Raw genomic sequence first — 15,685 nt, forward strand, 5'->3', positions numbered from 1 at the left:
TTCTTGCTGTGGTGTATAAATATATATATATATATATATATATATATATATATATATATATATATATATATTTTTTTTTGTTAATTGGATATTTACCACCGAAATTCTTTCATATATTCGTTCTTTTTCATGGAATTCATATATTGAGTTTTATATTTTTGAATCAATTATAAAATTAAAATCAAATTCATTAGTCGAGAATGTTTAAATCAATTTTGAGACATGCGAATGTGTAATCAATCTGAAAATTAAATGAACAGTTTTTATTGTTATTTTTATGTGGTGCTGCTTTTTTATAATTAATAATCAATCAATTCCAATTGGTTTTTTAATCAAGATTTCATTTTTTTAATGTAGTTGAGTAAGTAAGTGGGATTGATCTTTCGTATTTTAACATAAACTACGAGTAATTTAAAAAAGGTCGAGTATCTTTTGTTAATTAATCTAAATAAATGCGTAATGTTCCTTTTTCATTTTAACAATCATTTATTTTGCCACTAAAAATTCATATAGTGAGATTTTGAAGTTTCGAATTTAAATGTCCAACTTAATAAGTAATTTGTCGATTGAATTGAGATTTGAAATTGTAATAAATAATTATTTAAAAAATTATGTTATTTGAACACTTAAAATGTGACCATCAAATATTTATGTTGTTTAAAAAATTATATATAATCTAATAATTACATCTGATAACTCTTTGGTGACATTTGATAATATGCAAGTTTAAATATGTGATACTCCTTAAATGTAAAAAAAAAATAATAATATTATACATAAAATAATCTAAAACAGTATTTAAATTGAAAGAAGAAATGTAATAAACCAAAATTTGATATTCTTTTAGGTGTGGATATTTTGAAAATTAAGTTATAGGCAAATTACACTCCCTTCTTTTGAGGCATTCTTAAATAGTTTTAACATCTCGTTTTGCTTTTAACTTAATATTAACTTCAATTAACTTTGATTCAAATTGGCAAACACTTACTTCCACGTAGCACCGTTGATTTTGTGTCACTCTTCCACTTTCATTGACTAACACAAACTCTATGTGGTATGAACTCATTTCTCATAGTGTCAAGCAATCTCTTACAATGTTGCAGGGGTATTTTAGGAATGTTGAATTTTAATTAAATATGTTATTTTAATTATTGCCTTTAATTTTTTTTTTGCAATGATGATTGCATCTTTATGTTGCAACAACACTGTCTAATATATACGACACTTGCATCCTTTATATAGCTATCACTCAACATCAAAATATGAACAATAAAATGAACGAATACACTAAATGGCTGAATAAATTTTACTTTCCCCAATAAAATTACCCCATTAATCAATATCAAGCAATTATCCAAATGAAATACTTAATTGATATTAAATATTCTACAAATGCCCTTGCAATAGTGAAAGAAGAGAGTTAGTGAGTGGAAGTGAACGAAAGCGGACGAAAGTGAAAAAATTAATGATATTAAATGGACGAGATATGTTTGTCACTTCGTATAAAAAAATAAGAGGTTAATGTTAAGTTAAAAAACTAGAAAGAATGTTATTGCTATTTAAGAAAACCTTAAAGGTGAATGTAATTTGCTCTTAAGTTATTTAGTCTAAATGAATGATAAAATTATAAATAAAGAGTGCAATGATTATGAGTTACCGGTGTTAAATAGTTTTACAACATCTCCAATAATAATCAATCAATTTACCATGTATTCATATATGTAACCATTTTATCCTTTTTTTTCATAAACAAAATAGTTTAAGTGAAGAGTAAAATTAGAAGAAGAAAAAAAAGATACATAAAAATTAGGTATTCCTTTTATATACACGTGTGAATAATTAAAAACCTGTAGACAAGCGAATAATTTGGCTAGAGTACAGTATATTATAGTTGTGTTATAACGTGGTTCATAGTTTGACAAGAAATTATATGCAATATATCATGTTAATCCAATTCCTAATCTTTCATCAAACAGCTTGGACTACTTAAGGGCGATGACCAATTGAAATGTCATTTTTCGCTTCATTATTTCTCCCAAAGCCTATAGTACGATCTGCTACAAGAGGACAAGCAGAAAGGGAACACTCCTTGACACAGATTATAAATATCTGCAGTGACTTTCAGCAGTGGAATACAACAACACATGGTCAGACGGAGTTAGAGAAAAGCCACAAGTTAGAAAAAAAGTTACCTAACTTAATACATAACCAATGCAGCATGACCCGTGCACATGGACACAAGTATTTACTAGTTAAACAAAACATGTTTCTATTAAGATATGGAGAATTAGTTACAAAAAGAAATAGTTTAGGTGGCATGGGAAATGCCTTCCAACAATAATTTTGTCTCCTGAATTGATGCCCTTAGATTTTTCATCTGCTCCTCTACCTTCTCAAACGTGCTTACGCAAGACATGGAAGATAAAAAATTGCTGTTTGCAGCAATGACCATAGCTGTTTGTAACTCTTCAGCTCTTAAGAAATCCATTTGCAATTCTTCCCCTAGAATCTTTGTTTCAGCTTCCTTTAGATCATATTCAAACACAAACTGTTGGAGATCAATGATCAAATACTCCATTTCCATCATTCCATTATCTCTAAACTCCAAGAACATTTCTTTTTCATTCGTCGCGCGTTGAAGTGAAAGCTCCTTTTCTTTTGTGTTCCTCAAACCTTGCTGTATTTCAAGTCCAACAGCTTGTATTTGACTCTCTACATTTGCCAACTTCTTGTTTAGATTTCCCATTTCCTTTCTAATGACTCCGATTTTTTCTTGAGAAAGCTTCATCTCTGCTTGCAGCTTTGTTTTCTCTTCCTCTAACTTGAGTAAATCAAATGCTTTACCACTAACTTGCCAACTTTTCACTGAGGGATCAAGATTCTGTGTGTTATCAATAGCAAAAAGCACCTTTTCGCCTTCACGCTTGCGATTCTCTTCCTCCAATTTGGATTTGATGCATTCAATATCTTTGGTAAATTCAGCTTCGAATTCTTGGTTCTTTTTTAGAGCATTCTCCAACCCCTGTTTGGAAGCTTGGAGAGCAGCCAAGTCCCCTTTCTTTCGGTCAAGATGAGATGCCAAGTCGTTCAATGTTGCCCTAGCCTTTGCTTCTCGCTGCTCGAAATAAGAAAAAGACCGGTGCTTCATAAAGTTCGATAATGAATATTTGAGTGCAGATAACTTTTTACCAGCTAGAGTTTTTCTATTCTGTGCTTCATAAAGCACAAGGTTCGAGGATTTAAACTGCTGACGTTTGACCTGAATATCATGTTCTATCACTTGAATTTCTCTAGAGAGCTCATCGACCTGGACAATTTCAGTTTCAGTGCAGCCAAGAGTTCTGACAGCATCTAAGATTTGCTCATCAACCCTTTCAAGCTTCTCTTTAGCACAATTTAATTCCATTGATAACTTTGCCTCATTGAAATTTGATACCTCAGTGTCCTTTTCAGTGTTGACCAGTGTATCAACCTGATTTTCCTCCTTTAAAAGCATTTCTTCATCATGTCCATCTGACTCGAGGCATAAATCAGACCCAGATATAGTAGGTTTGTCATCATATTTACCATCACCTATTTGCTGCGCTTCCTCGGAAATGGATCCTACTCTTGAGTCTCTTTCCCCTCCATCAACTTCAACAAACTTTTCCACACAGTCCAGTTCTCCTTTGGGTTCAACTCTTTCATGTCCAGAACATGAAAGAGTTCTTTTAAGATCATCCTTCTCCTGCATGGCTCTTTCATACAAACTCATCAACCTCTCGTTTTCTTCGTTTATTTCCACAAGCTGATGTTGGAGGTTCTCAATCTCTCTTTTCAACGCAGCCTCCTCTTCTCTTTTTTCAAGATGGTAACCATTGTCGACCTTGGATCCAATTTCTTGAGTTATGTTATGTTCAGCAGTAGCCTGCTCATACAATTCAATTAGTTTACTGTTATCCTCAATCAAGGCTCTAAGCTTCATCCTTAGCTCTTCATTCTCCTTCGACAGGAAAATTGCTGTCTCATGAGCCTCTGCTTCTCTTTGACTAGCAGCAGCGATAGCATCAACCAATGTCTTCAATTGCAGTTGGTCATTAATGACTGGCATATCGGTCATTGGTGGAGGATCAATTTGCTCCCTTTCTTCGGTAGTTGTTTCACTTGTTTGAGATTTCACTTGTTCAAATTTTGCTTTCAAATCATCAACTTGCCTGCAACAGAAATACATGCATTGCAGAAACAGTGTGAAGATGTGTCAAGAATCACTTTAGGCAAAACATTTGCTCCAGTTTAATATCACAAATCAACCACCACAAAATTATATATGTGAAAAATGCGCGAGCAAATAACACCTTTCCAAGTTTTCTTTCTCTACAAGGCAAACCTCTAGCTTCTTCTGAATTGTGTCCATTTCTGCCTGGTTTTGTATAGCCTGCCACAGATAAGACTATATTAAATAGGAGAGAGAAAGAGACAGATGTTTGACTACAAAATTGTATTGAGCAAAAAACACAGTACAAACTAGAATGGTCTTTGACCTGAATGCGGAGAAACTCATTTTCCTCCCGAAGAGAAGACTGCCAACGCGACTTTGGACTTGGCTCCTGAAGATAAATATAAAGAAGAATTAAAGAAATAAGTTGAATACATGAAATTTTTAAAATGCATCAAGCACAAAATTTCAAACATGCGAAAATTGAAAATTACACATAATATAATCTGTTTAACATATCAAATATCTAGATAATTACTAGGCTTCTTTATTTAATTCTTAGCCATATGATCAAATTGATGTATGCCCTGAGAAGAGCCAAAATATGGTAATTGTGGGGGGGACTCAAATAGTCAAACCAAATTTGACTTTTGCATGAAAAGAAAAAAATGGTCTAGACTCTTGGTCCAAGATTGGTATTTACCCTAACAAAAATAAGTAGATAAAGAAGAATGTGAAGACAACTAAATAGAAAGTAAATTAAGAGCTGCATTCTGTATTCTAACAGTTGAGCACCAGTATCATTCTTCAATCTAAACTGTGAGAGCTTACATATTCAGGAGATTCAAAATGTGTCCTACATTTATTCTAGAAAACTAAATTTAGCAATAAGTTATTCATAAACACCTGCTAGTCCAAAAGCCTTGTAAATTGGCACAATCAAAACCTTCTAGACTTTCTAATTTACATCTATGTTGAGGTACAAAATCATGGTATACGCAACTTCAAAGATGAATATGAATGCAAAAAACTACATTACCTGTTTTGAAATAAGATCACCGTCACTATTTAAGTCCTCCATCACCGAGTCAGCATTTGTTTTCTAACAATTGCAAAAGAGTGGGTCAGCTTAAAAGTAAGCAGACAGAAAAAGAAAGAAAAAAATATTATCGTAAAAACTACAGATACCTGAGCTACCATATCAGGTTGGTGCATAAATTTCCAATCTAGTGCTTCTAACAACTGCACAGAAATGTGAAGAAAACATAATCAACTTGGAGGGAGATTGACTGAAAACTATATAAAGAAAACCTTTGAATTGGTTGGGCATAACTCAACCCTACAAAATTGGCTTTTGCGGTAAAAAATATCTCCCACATATAAACACTTCAAACCATATCACATTTAATTTGGGACTCTCAAACACACCCTCGCACTCAAGAACAAACATCTAGAGCCTGACCTGAGTGATTCATAATGGATGATCTAATGGATCTAGGATAGACTAAAACACCATCGTAGAATTTCGATCAGATCTAACTCAATCCTACAAATTGACTAATAAAGAAAATGATGTCTCTCACTTATGAACCCTTTTTCAGGTCATCTCACATAATGTAGAAGTCTCAACAAAAAATAAATATGAATACAGGTGAGATTGACTGAAAACTTAAATGAAAGAGTACAAAAACATCTCTCCCTCTCCCTACCTTGTTTTGAAGTACCATGATTTGTTCATTCAATATTTCCCGTTCCCCTCCCTCATAAAATGACTTCAACCTGTTTTGGAGATAGATAAGCATTAGTAGCATAACATTATATTAAACATATAGATAACAGATCACATAAAAGTCACAGAAGCACTGGTTTTTTTTCTGAATATGGACAAATGTAAATCGACAAGACCGGAGGTTTGTATTCTTGCTTAAAAAAACTTGCATATTAGTGCTGTATGATAAGCAGTATTCTTGCTTCAAACAATTTGCATATTAGTGCTGTATGATAAGCAATGTATAGAAACTAGGTGATATGTTCATAGTTGAGTACTCGTTTGTTGTTTTAGTAGGCCATTCCTAACCTTATAATCATGAAATCAGAATGAGATACTTTAGTTTGCACAAGAGACCAAGAAAAACAAAACACCCAAGCTAATCAACAAAGATTCATGCTGAATCTGGTGATTTGAAGAAAAAAAAGAAGAAAACATACCTTCTTATTTCTTCTTTTAGCTGCAAATTTTCCATAGCAAATCTAGTTACATCTTGACTCCGTTCCACCTTGGCCCGCAGGACCTCAATTTCCTTTAAATGTTCCTCTTTTTCACTCAACAAGTGTGTCTCAGCTGAGATCTTCCCTGAAGCAACTGCTTCTAACCTTTTTATTTGAGCTTCTCGAAATTTCAGCCTCATATTAAGACCTTGTAGCTCATCTTCCCTTTGTTTGGCCTGATTCATCCCATTTTGCAATCATTTAATTTCCAAAAATTTACATCCAGAAAATATCAAGAACTATTGTGATAACTGATATATATTAACAGAAAAGAGTAATGATTAATACACATAAGATACTCAAGAACTATACAAAATAGAGCTCTATGATAACCTAAATTAAACATAAACTGATGAAAAAATTTCTCAAAAATTGCTGCTTGGATCTAACGCTTGTCTTTTGATTGCCTTTTCAATCAAACATTGAAATAAAATAAAAATGGTAACAAAACCATTAACAAGTATACTTCATTAATTACACATATACCAGCTTCATGGCCGCTTCATTTTCTTCTCTCAGTGCCTGCATTGCTATCTCTTTGTCTTTTTCCCTTCTAAAGGCCCCAACAAGGGCAATTTCATAATCTTTTTTCTGCATCAAGAACAAGAAGCATATCAGTAAACACAGTCATAAAACTGGACGATTTCTCACACACGCAACAAATATCTACCTGAGATACCCTTTTAGCAGAAGTTAATGGACTGAATGATCCTTGAGCTACTTGAACTCCCTCCCACTTGAAGGATGATACAGGAGAACCTGGGAAGCTAATTGATGAAATGTCATTATCCTGAATTTCTCCTCCACCAACCAGACCTCGCAAACGGGACACTTCTTTCTGAAAACCGAAATTGCATTAGAAATCACATTAGTATATATCTGTTTCATCACATGATTGATAAATCTTCTTTGTAAATTAACACAGCATGAAATTAAAGTTGTCTTCCGTAGATGAAATGCAAATGTACACTTGTGCACCGTAACATTTTTTACGACAAACAATTCATTGAATTCAACAAAGTATATTGATAAACTCAACAAGTATTCAAAGAGAAAAAAAGAAAAGAATGCAAGAATAGGGCAGAACAGCCAAGAATCTTACAATCTCTGGTCAATGTGGCCAGCAAAGTACAATACACTCTAGGATGAATTTGAGAGCACCCCTATTCTCTACTTAACAACTAAGTAACTACTTACAACTGCTAACCTACCTTTTATAGATTCATCTTACATTAGTCACTTTCATCCCTCTAATTTCCTTCATACAGAGTGCCTTTATATCTATTACAGAGGGCATATCATAATATATAAAGGCACGAACAATCAATCTTATAAAATTGATGCAGGCATGAAATCTAAGTTGATGGACCTTGTCCACTACCCTTCAAAGTACAAATTAAAAGTGTAAGCATTATTTGACTCAAAATGATAACCAGTTCATTAGGCATTTGACTCAGAATCATGAGCCACTAATAGAACCAAATTACTTAACCATTACTGTCACTAAAAAATATAGAGAACAGGCCACTAGACATTTTCTATACAATGACATTAAAAACATAACACAAAAAGGATTAATCAAAATTAAAGTACCTTAAGTTGTTGAATTTGAAATCTCATTGCAATGACATCTCCAGATGCGTCCTCGTTTACAATGGCCTGAGAAAAATTAGATCACAAATATATTAAAACTCTGAACAGTTTACTTGTATAAGAAAAATGTTTAATAAGCTCTCATTAGTAGGATTGATATAAAAGCATTTCTCTATGGGCGCTTCTAACTTATTTGAGTACGAATGTGAAATAAAACAATATCTACAATATTAGGTATAAAAGGAAGTAAATTAATTAATAAGGATGAAAAGCATGAAAGACATACATTGTTCTTAATGAATTTAGCACGTTGTGCAAACTTCAATGTGCTTAATGTCTCAAGCGAACAACTGCAAGAGTTACTAATTGTCACTAAAAATGAAGAAGCGTTTAATTAAATGCAGCAAATAATTTTAAGGTGGTTAATGACAGAAAATAAGGTACTACAAAATTGGACAGTGAGATTAAGAATCCAGTTAATATGACAAACGAGCAAACATTGACACTTGTTCATTCCTAGGTTCTCACAAGCTCTTCATGCAAAAAAAACCAAGGCCTTATGCAAAGATGTTTTGAACATAGAGGGAGGAGATTCACTGACCAAATGGAGGGGCTTATATTTGCAATTATGATAGTTTTTGCATTCCCTCCAAGAGAATCCTGAAAGGAAGATACAAGTGCTGATCAGATTTAATTGATAATTTGCAGCTCCTTATTCATAAAATAATTCAGGCACTAGCAACTAAATTTGTTTGCCTAACAATCATTAAAAGATATTCAAATGTTGTTGCAACTTGCAACACTCGCTACAAGTTTAAAAATAATATAAGACAAGAATATCACTGCAGGGAGCATAAAATTTTGACTATCAAAACTTGTACAATGAAAATATGCAAAGATATTCATTTCATATTTTTCTGCCCTATAATGTTTATGGTTTAGAGTTAAGCCAAGTTTTCGGTTTCACTTTGACAACCAATTTCTAGATGGGGGAGAAATTAACAAACACATGTAGTTTGTATAGGTTTTTTTCATCTACTTAGGCTAGTATGAAGGCAATAAGCTTCTAGAAAATTTGGACACTACCTGAAGTAAAAATGTGAGCTTTGAATCACGGTAAGGAACATGGTGTGACTTCCCATTAGATACACCTACTAGGTTCATAATCACAAGCCTGCAATTAATATTATAACCCACAAGGTTAGCTTTTAAGTAGAACACCACATTGTAAAAAAGACAGTAAACCAAAATTGTAAAGGAGGATACCAACCCCAAGGTTGAAAGAGACTTGTTGATATTAGTTGCTTCCTTGAGACGTTCTCCTTCGGCACCAGAACTCTTCTGCCTAATGTCAAGAAGGATAAATACATAGGTAAACAGGCATACAACTCTTGCCAACCAAGGTGGCATAAAAGGAATAAAAAATGCATACATTTTTACGAACCAATTACCTCTCAGATCCAGCCAAATCAACAAGATTAAGTCGAGCAAATCGAAAGTGAGTTACTCCTTGAGATTCCCACTAACAACAAAATAGTTAAATTAATGTTTCATAATACTATACTAGTAAACAAAACAAAATATTAAGCTTCTTTTTTTCATGAAATAGAAATAAAAAATAATACTCACTTGACTCTCGATGATGCAAGTAAATACACTATGAGAACGGCTGCTAGCACGATTCATGTTAGTAGCAGCCACCTTTCTGTTCGCAGCACCCTAAATAAAATCAATTACTTTTAATCAGTGTCTAGTAACTAGTGCATTGAAGAGAGTCGAGGTTCATGGGCAAAATTCAAGAAATTTTACTGGAAAAAATTATATTGTCTGTTTTCTCTCTCAATTTTGGAATTGCAAAATGTCTAAAAGTGATACAAACTAGTAGATAGTTTCAACCACAAACTAAAATAATAAAAAACAAAGGTAGTACAGTCAATGTGAAAAACAATACTCAAGAGTAAAGGTGGAGGAATTACATACCTGAACAAGTAGTTGAATGACATCTCGAGCATTAGAAACTTCTTCTTCCTTAAGATTTTCCACATAAACCCCTTTCTTACTGTCTTCTCTTATCTGCCACATGATTTTAGTTTAAAGAAAAAAAAGCACAAAGTTGTGTGATTAATCTAAAATGCCTCTTGAAAACACTGAAATAGCAGTTTAACATTTGCATATTATCCTCTTAAGATTAGAAGGTGCACATCCAAATATATGGAAACCAATTTTGCTGTTGATTAGAGTATTTTCTTGGCAACAAGTGGAAAGAGAAAAGACATCCCACAAAGAAGTGATGTGAAATTGTGAATAGTTAGCCATTACCTGCAGATTGATAGATGAAGGGTCCAAAAGATCAAGGATATGTTCATTGTATATCTCCAAGAAAGAACACTTGCATGTGAATTTTAACTTCTCGTCTCTACGCGCCTCTTTTTCCTGGTGTATTACAGAAATAACAGACTAAAATTAAATTCAAGCAAATATGTCTGAAAGAGCCATATTGAGACAGAAATTTAAATTGAGCAAACAAAAAAGTGAAAACAGTAAAAATACTGTTTTTATAAAGTCTTGAGCACAAAGTGGAGTGAAAACAAGGTGTCAACAATGGAAAATAAAAACAAAAAAAAATTGTCAAATTAAAAATGCGCTAAAGCTAAACATTAAAATTTTGAAATATAGGCATTAGTGGAATTTTGAGGTGCACCCCTTGTATGAATGACTTAATGAGCACTGCAAACTTGCTTCATAAAAATGGTGAAAATAAAATGGCTTCACATTTAGGAATTGGGACTAGCTCAGAGACATAGCTTAGTCATTACTTAAAAGGTAATACTAGCATAAAATTCTAATTAGTGCGAGAGTTTTCTTAAATCATGACCAAGGGATCTGTATCTAATATCTAATACCATACCAATGTTTTTTATTTTATTTTTGAGATTCAGATACCATAACAAATTATACCTTCTGAATTCTTGAAAACAAGTGCTCAAAAATTCTTGGTGTCATCCCACAGTTGACACTGTGTCTTCTAGTTCCCCCCTCAATGTCACCGAGCATGGTATGCGTCTTCCCACTTCCAGTCTAAACACGATAAACAATAATTTTCAGCATTGTAAAAAATTAGAAAGGTAAAATTTTCAACAGAAGATCACAAAAGCCTTACCTTCTCATATTTGCAAGGAGAACAAGTAGAAAAAGAAGAGAGAGAGAATATGTGATACAAAAACATCATGTCATTATCTATGCAGGCAAAGATACTACAATATGAAACACTTTTTTCCTCTCACATTATTATTATACTATAATGATAATTATTGATTATACTGTAACATCGATCTAAACATACTAATTGGAGAAAAATAACAGGAGAACCAAAAATAATTACTCACTTGACCGTAAGCAAACATGCAGCTGTTGTAGCCTCCCATGCAATTATCTACCATAGGTAAACCAGCTACTTTAAAGAGTTTCTCCTGTTACAATTGTTATATGAAAAGCAAGCTTAAAAAAACAAGCAATACAACTACACCATTGACAATTAAACTTACACAATAGATCAAATTCCAACAAAAAACTTATGGAATTGGAAATCACAATATGAAAAAATGCATCTAACAAAAATTTACCTGGCTAACATTCTCGTCTGCAACAAGATCAAACGTAAACCGCGACTCAGGAGGCCCAGTCCAAGTAATCGTCTGGCAACTCTCTTGCCTGACGCATTTATTGCTCCCTTGCACCGATATCTCAGTATTGCTAAGAGGACGCATTCTAATTATAACCTAACTCACAAAAATTAAACCAAATCAAACTTAATTAGCTTATATCAAGTTATTATTCCACACCATTTCTAAACTATATACAACAAAATTACCATACACATATCCAAGATTTAAATAAAACAAAATTAGTGTAATACAGTATTTATGAGATTCCTTTATAAAGAGAAAATAAAACCACAAAAAATTACAAAAATCCCTATCTACTGGACTGATGAATTTCTAAATTAACAATTGCACAAAATTGAAGTGAATATTGTATTGATATACCTGCACATTGTGATCTTTCCAGAAGGAAGGATCCTCGCAAAACTCGAAACTCTGAATCGACGAAACGGCGGCATTACTCGGTCCAACAACACTGTCCTCATCCCAATCGGTAATGTTACGAACCGCGGAGCTTTGAAAGATATTATCATCTTTAACCGCTGACTTGAGGAAATCTGGAGTGTTCTGAATGAGAGAAAGTTGTTCGGAAGGATGATTCTGGAACCCGAATCGACTCTTGATTGCACTTGCAGCCTCGGATAGGAACGGCATTGTGAAGCGAACGATTTGGAGAGAAAATTTTTAGGGTGTGGAAACTGTGCGAAAGAGAAAAGTGAGATGAAGAGAGGGCAGTGAAAGTTGAAGTACGAATTGGGAAATGAAGAAGAAGAAGAAGAAAGAAAATTGGGGGGAGAGAGTAGAAGATTCTTTGATCTGACCGTGGATATTGATTAGCGTGAACGGTGTTGATGGATTTAAATTCAAAGTTTGGGACCGTTTGAGATTGGAGTTTCAAATTTTCGTATCATGGAGCCAAGATTCAACTTTACGTTCTGCTTTTATTTTTATAATCTTATCTTTACCTTATGCTTTTATCACAGTGCTATACTTCAATTTTATTTTATTTTTGTTAAATAACTTTTGTAATTATTAAAACAAAACTCACCAAGCACCTCAATTTATCTATCAATACCCGATTTCATTTAAAATATATTTTTATCTCTCAAATATAAAAAACTAATAAATAGATAAGTTAAAACTTATATAAGTGATCTTATCTAACAATTTATCTTTTGAGTTTGACTCTCTTAAAACTTACGTGAATTAATTTTATTGCATTCTACTATGTCAAATTGACTTTTAAATTAAAATTTAAAAAAATAATATGGAGTGGCATGTGACCTTTATACAATAGTTATAAATTTGTTGTCAAATTTCTAAAGTGTTGAATGTTCATCTTTTTTTTTTCTGCACAATTTTCTCTTTTATCTTTTGACATATTTTTCATCTTCTTTTTATTTGTGATATTATACAAATCATTGACAAGGTTTCATATTAAAATTCTAAAACAAAAAATATTTGAGGAGCACTGAGCTTTATACAACAATTATAATTTGATCATCAAAATTTTAAGGTTTTCCTTCGTCCATAATTGAACATCCATCTTCTTTCACTTCATACCTTTCTCTTCTTGATCATTTGTATCCTTCATCTTCTTCTTGCTTGGTATGTTGTGTTGTTGATCTGGTTTCATATGCTTCTATTTTTTAAATCATTTTTCAGCTTTTATCTATTGTTTCTCGTTTCATCTTTGTACTACAAAAAATGAGATGTAATAGTGCATGTCATTTGCATTTCCGCGTTCCTTCAATTTGCACCATGAACTGCTTCCATTTGCACATCAAACCACAATAGTATGCACACACAATGGTTTCACAAGCACGCATCATAGACTCGTGTTTGATGGAGTTTTTTGTAAATGACTTTAGCTATTCGCAAATGTCAATAATCAATTTGAATTAGAAAGTGTTGGACCCTAATTCCTTTATTGGCAGTGTACATTGGTAATGCTTCTAAAATTTATTTGTTTTTATTTTACTTTTCAATTAAAATTCAAATTATTACAATAGAGTGCATTAAAATTAATCCATGTAAGTTTTGACAATGTCGAAATTGGGAGAACTCCATTTACAATTGAGGATAAACTTGAGACGGATCGAATTACTCGTTTTAAAAGTGAAAGCTAAAATTGTTGGATTTTAATACTTTGAAACATAAAATGTATTTAATTCACGATATATATACTTAAAAGTTTAAAAAAAAAAAATTTATCCAATAAAAACAATGTCTATATTTTGTTTAAAAAAATGCATAATAGTCTACTTTTTTGTATTTTACGAAAAATAAGTTAAATACAAAATGTTTAGACCAAAGAATCCTAGAAAATTCTAAAAATATCATGACATTAAATAGTTTGTAATTTTATAACCCTTATATGAGACCATTTTCAAGTTGCAAGATATATTAATGATTTTTTCAAAAAGTATCTATAGTTAAATGTAAAAATTAGAGGATAAATGAATTATCTATCTTAATAATTGGAGGATAATTTTGAAAATAAATATATATTATTAACATATTTAATATAATTTTTTTCTCACTTATTGCACATTATCAAAAAGGTTCACATGTTAGGAAGGGTACAGTCTTAAACTAACTGTCATTATGACATCAAATTTGTTTTTCTACATATTAAATTAGTTTTTTTTAGCATAAATTGTATATGTTAGACTAAAAAATGTGTCTTGGAAGTATAATTGCAAAATAGAGTATAATGATGAGTTAATATAAATACTATTAAAGTAAAAAAAAGTAAAAAGTAAAAAAAAAAAAAAAAGAAACATATATATATATATATAAATCAATGTATAATATAATAATATTAAATAAATAATAAATTATTCTATTTTAATCGTATAACATGAAAAAGTAAAACTAAAATCATTAAATATCAGCATAAAATTAATTTACACAAATGATGAATAACCATTAATTTTTTTTATGGGGAGTGGTGGAGGGCTTGAAGCTAGCAAGGTACGATGATTTTCTAGCAATGGAGTTGTGCGTAGATTTATAATGAGTTCTTAAAAGTCTTATTAATATGGCTCGTGTGAATGCTATAGGTTGACATATCTTTCAGGGTATTTGGAGACTTCTTAAAATAAATTGATAAGTTAATATTTAGTATTCATATCGTAAAACGAATGTGTGTGTGATGTCCTTGTCAATATGGGTGTGAGTTTGTTCGTAGATTGACATTTTGTGATGGTTGTTTGAATATGCTTTTTCATTGAGTAAACTATCAATTACATAGAATTGTAAATGATTAGCAAAATAAGGCTTCAAATTTGTGTAATAGCAAAAACCTCACTCAAATTGAAATTTGTAAATCAAAGTAGGACATTCGTCAAGTTACTGTGTTAAAAAGTGATGAGGTGCCATGCTAAATAACACTATGGCTACATCACGTCATAGGTCTTGCCACGTCATGGGGAGGCATTTGACATCATGTATAGTTTGTTTCTTTCTAAAAGCTTCAACCATGTTTGTTCAAATCTTTTAAAAAATAATTTTAGACACTAAAGTACCCTATAAGTTTTAGATTTGAAGAAACACTTTCATAAAGGGATAATGGCCGAATGAGTGATTGATTATGCAATTAGCTAATCATGATTTCACTCAACTGTGTATTACAAGCATTTCCCAATTAATATTTATGAAAAATTTTGGGACTTTATTATGGTGGGTAAACAATGTCACTTGTTAAGGTGGTGCCACTATATAGGTTTGAAGATAAGCACGATGTGATTGGTGCCAAAAGCCATGATTTGTTGGTGGATAATAGGTCAAAGAGTGATTGATTTTGGAATTAACCATAAAAGGAATGAAGAATTCAATTCCTTTATTAATAATATGTCCGAGTGTCTTTTGTGAATGTAAAGTCACCACCTCTCATTTTCTAAAACTTGAGAATTAAAGAAAAATAAATTTAGGGAAGAAGAGATGGTATTCACAATTTTTGAAA

General features: G+C 32.0%; 1 protein-coding gene across 1 annotated transcript; it reads right to left on the reverse strand.

Annotated features, from left to right (window-relative positions):
- Positions 1-2,070: 2,070 nt before the first annotated feature.
- Positions 2,071-12,611, reverse strand: LOC101514721 (kinesin-like protein KIN-12E). The gene is made up of 22 exons (XM_004487376.4): positions 12,103-12,611; positions 11,680-11,835; positions 11,443-11,526; positions 11,015-11,134; positions 10,376-10,489; positions 10,037-10,129; positions 9,686-9,775; positions 9,508-9,578; positions 9,327-9,401; positions 9,143-9,230; positions 8,658-8,716; positions 8,343-8,406; positions 8,057-8,122; positions 7,134-7,301; positions 6,950-7,054; positions 6,404-6,639; positions 5,905-5,974; positions 5,384-5,437; positions 5,235-5,297; positions 4,521-4,586; positions 4,335-4,414; positions 2,071-4,193 (listed from the first exon to the last, which is right to left on the reverse strand). Exons 1-22 carry the CDS (start codon positions 12,370-12,372, stop codon positions 2,309-2,311), a joined length of 4,077 nt encoding a protein of 1,358 aa, XP_004487433.1. The 5' UTR covers positions 12,373-12,611; the 3' UTR covers positions 2,071-2,308.
- Positions 12,612-15,685: the final 3,074 nt, after the last annotated feature.

Source organism: Cicer arietinum, chromosome 1 (genome assembly GCF_000331145.2).
Source record: "Cicer arietinum cultivar CDC Frontier isolate Library 1 chromosome 1, Cicar.CDCFrontier_v2.0, whole genome shotgun sequence".
In the NCBI taxonomy this organism is placed as follows: domain Eukaryota; kingdom Viridiplantae; phylum Streptophyta; class Magnoliopsida; order Fabales; family Fabaceae; genus Cicer; species Cicer arietinum.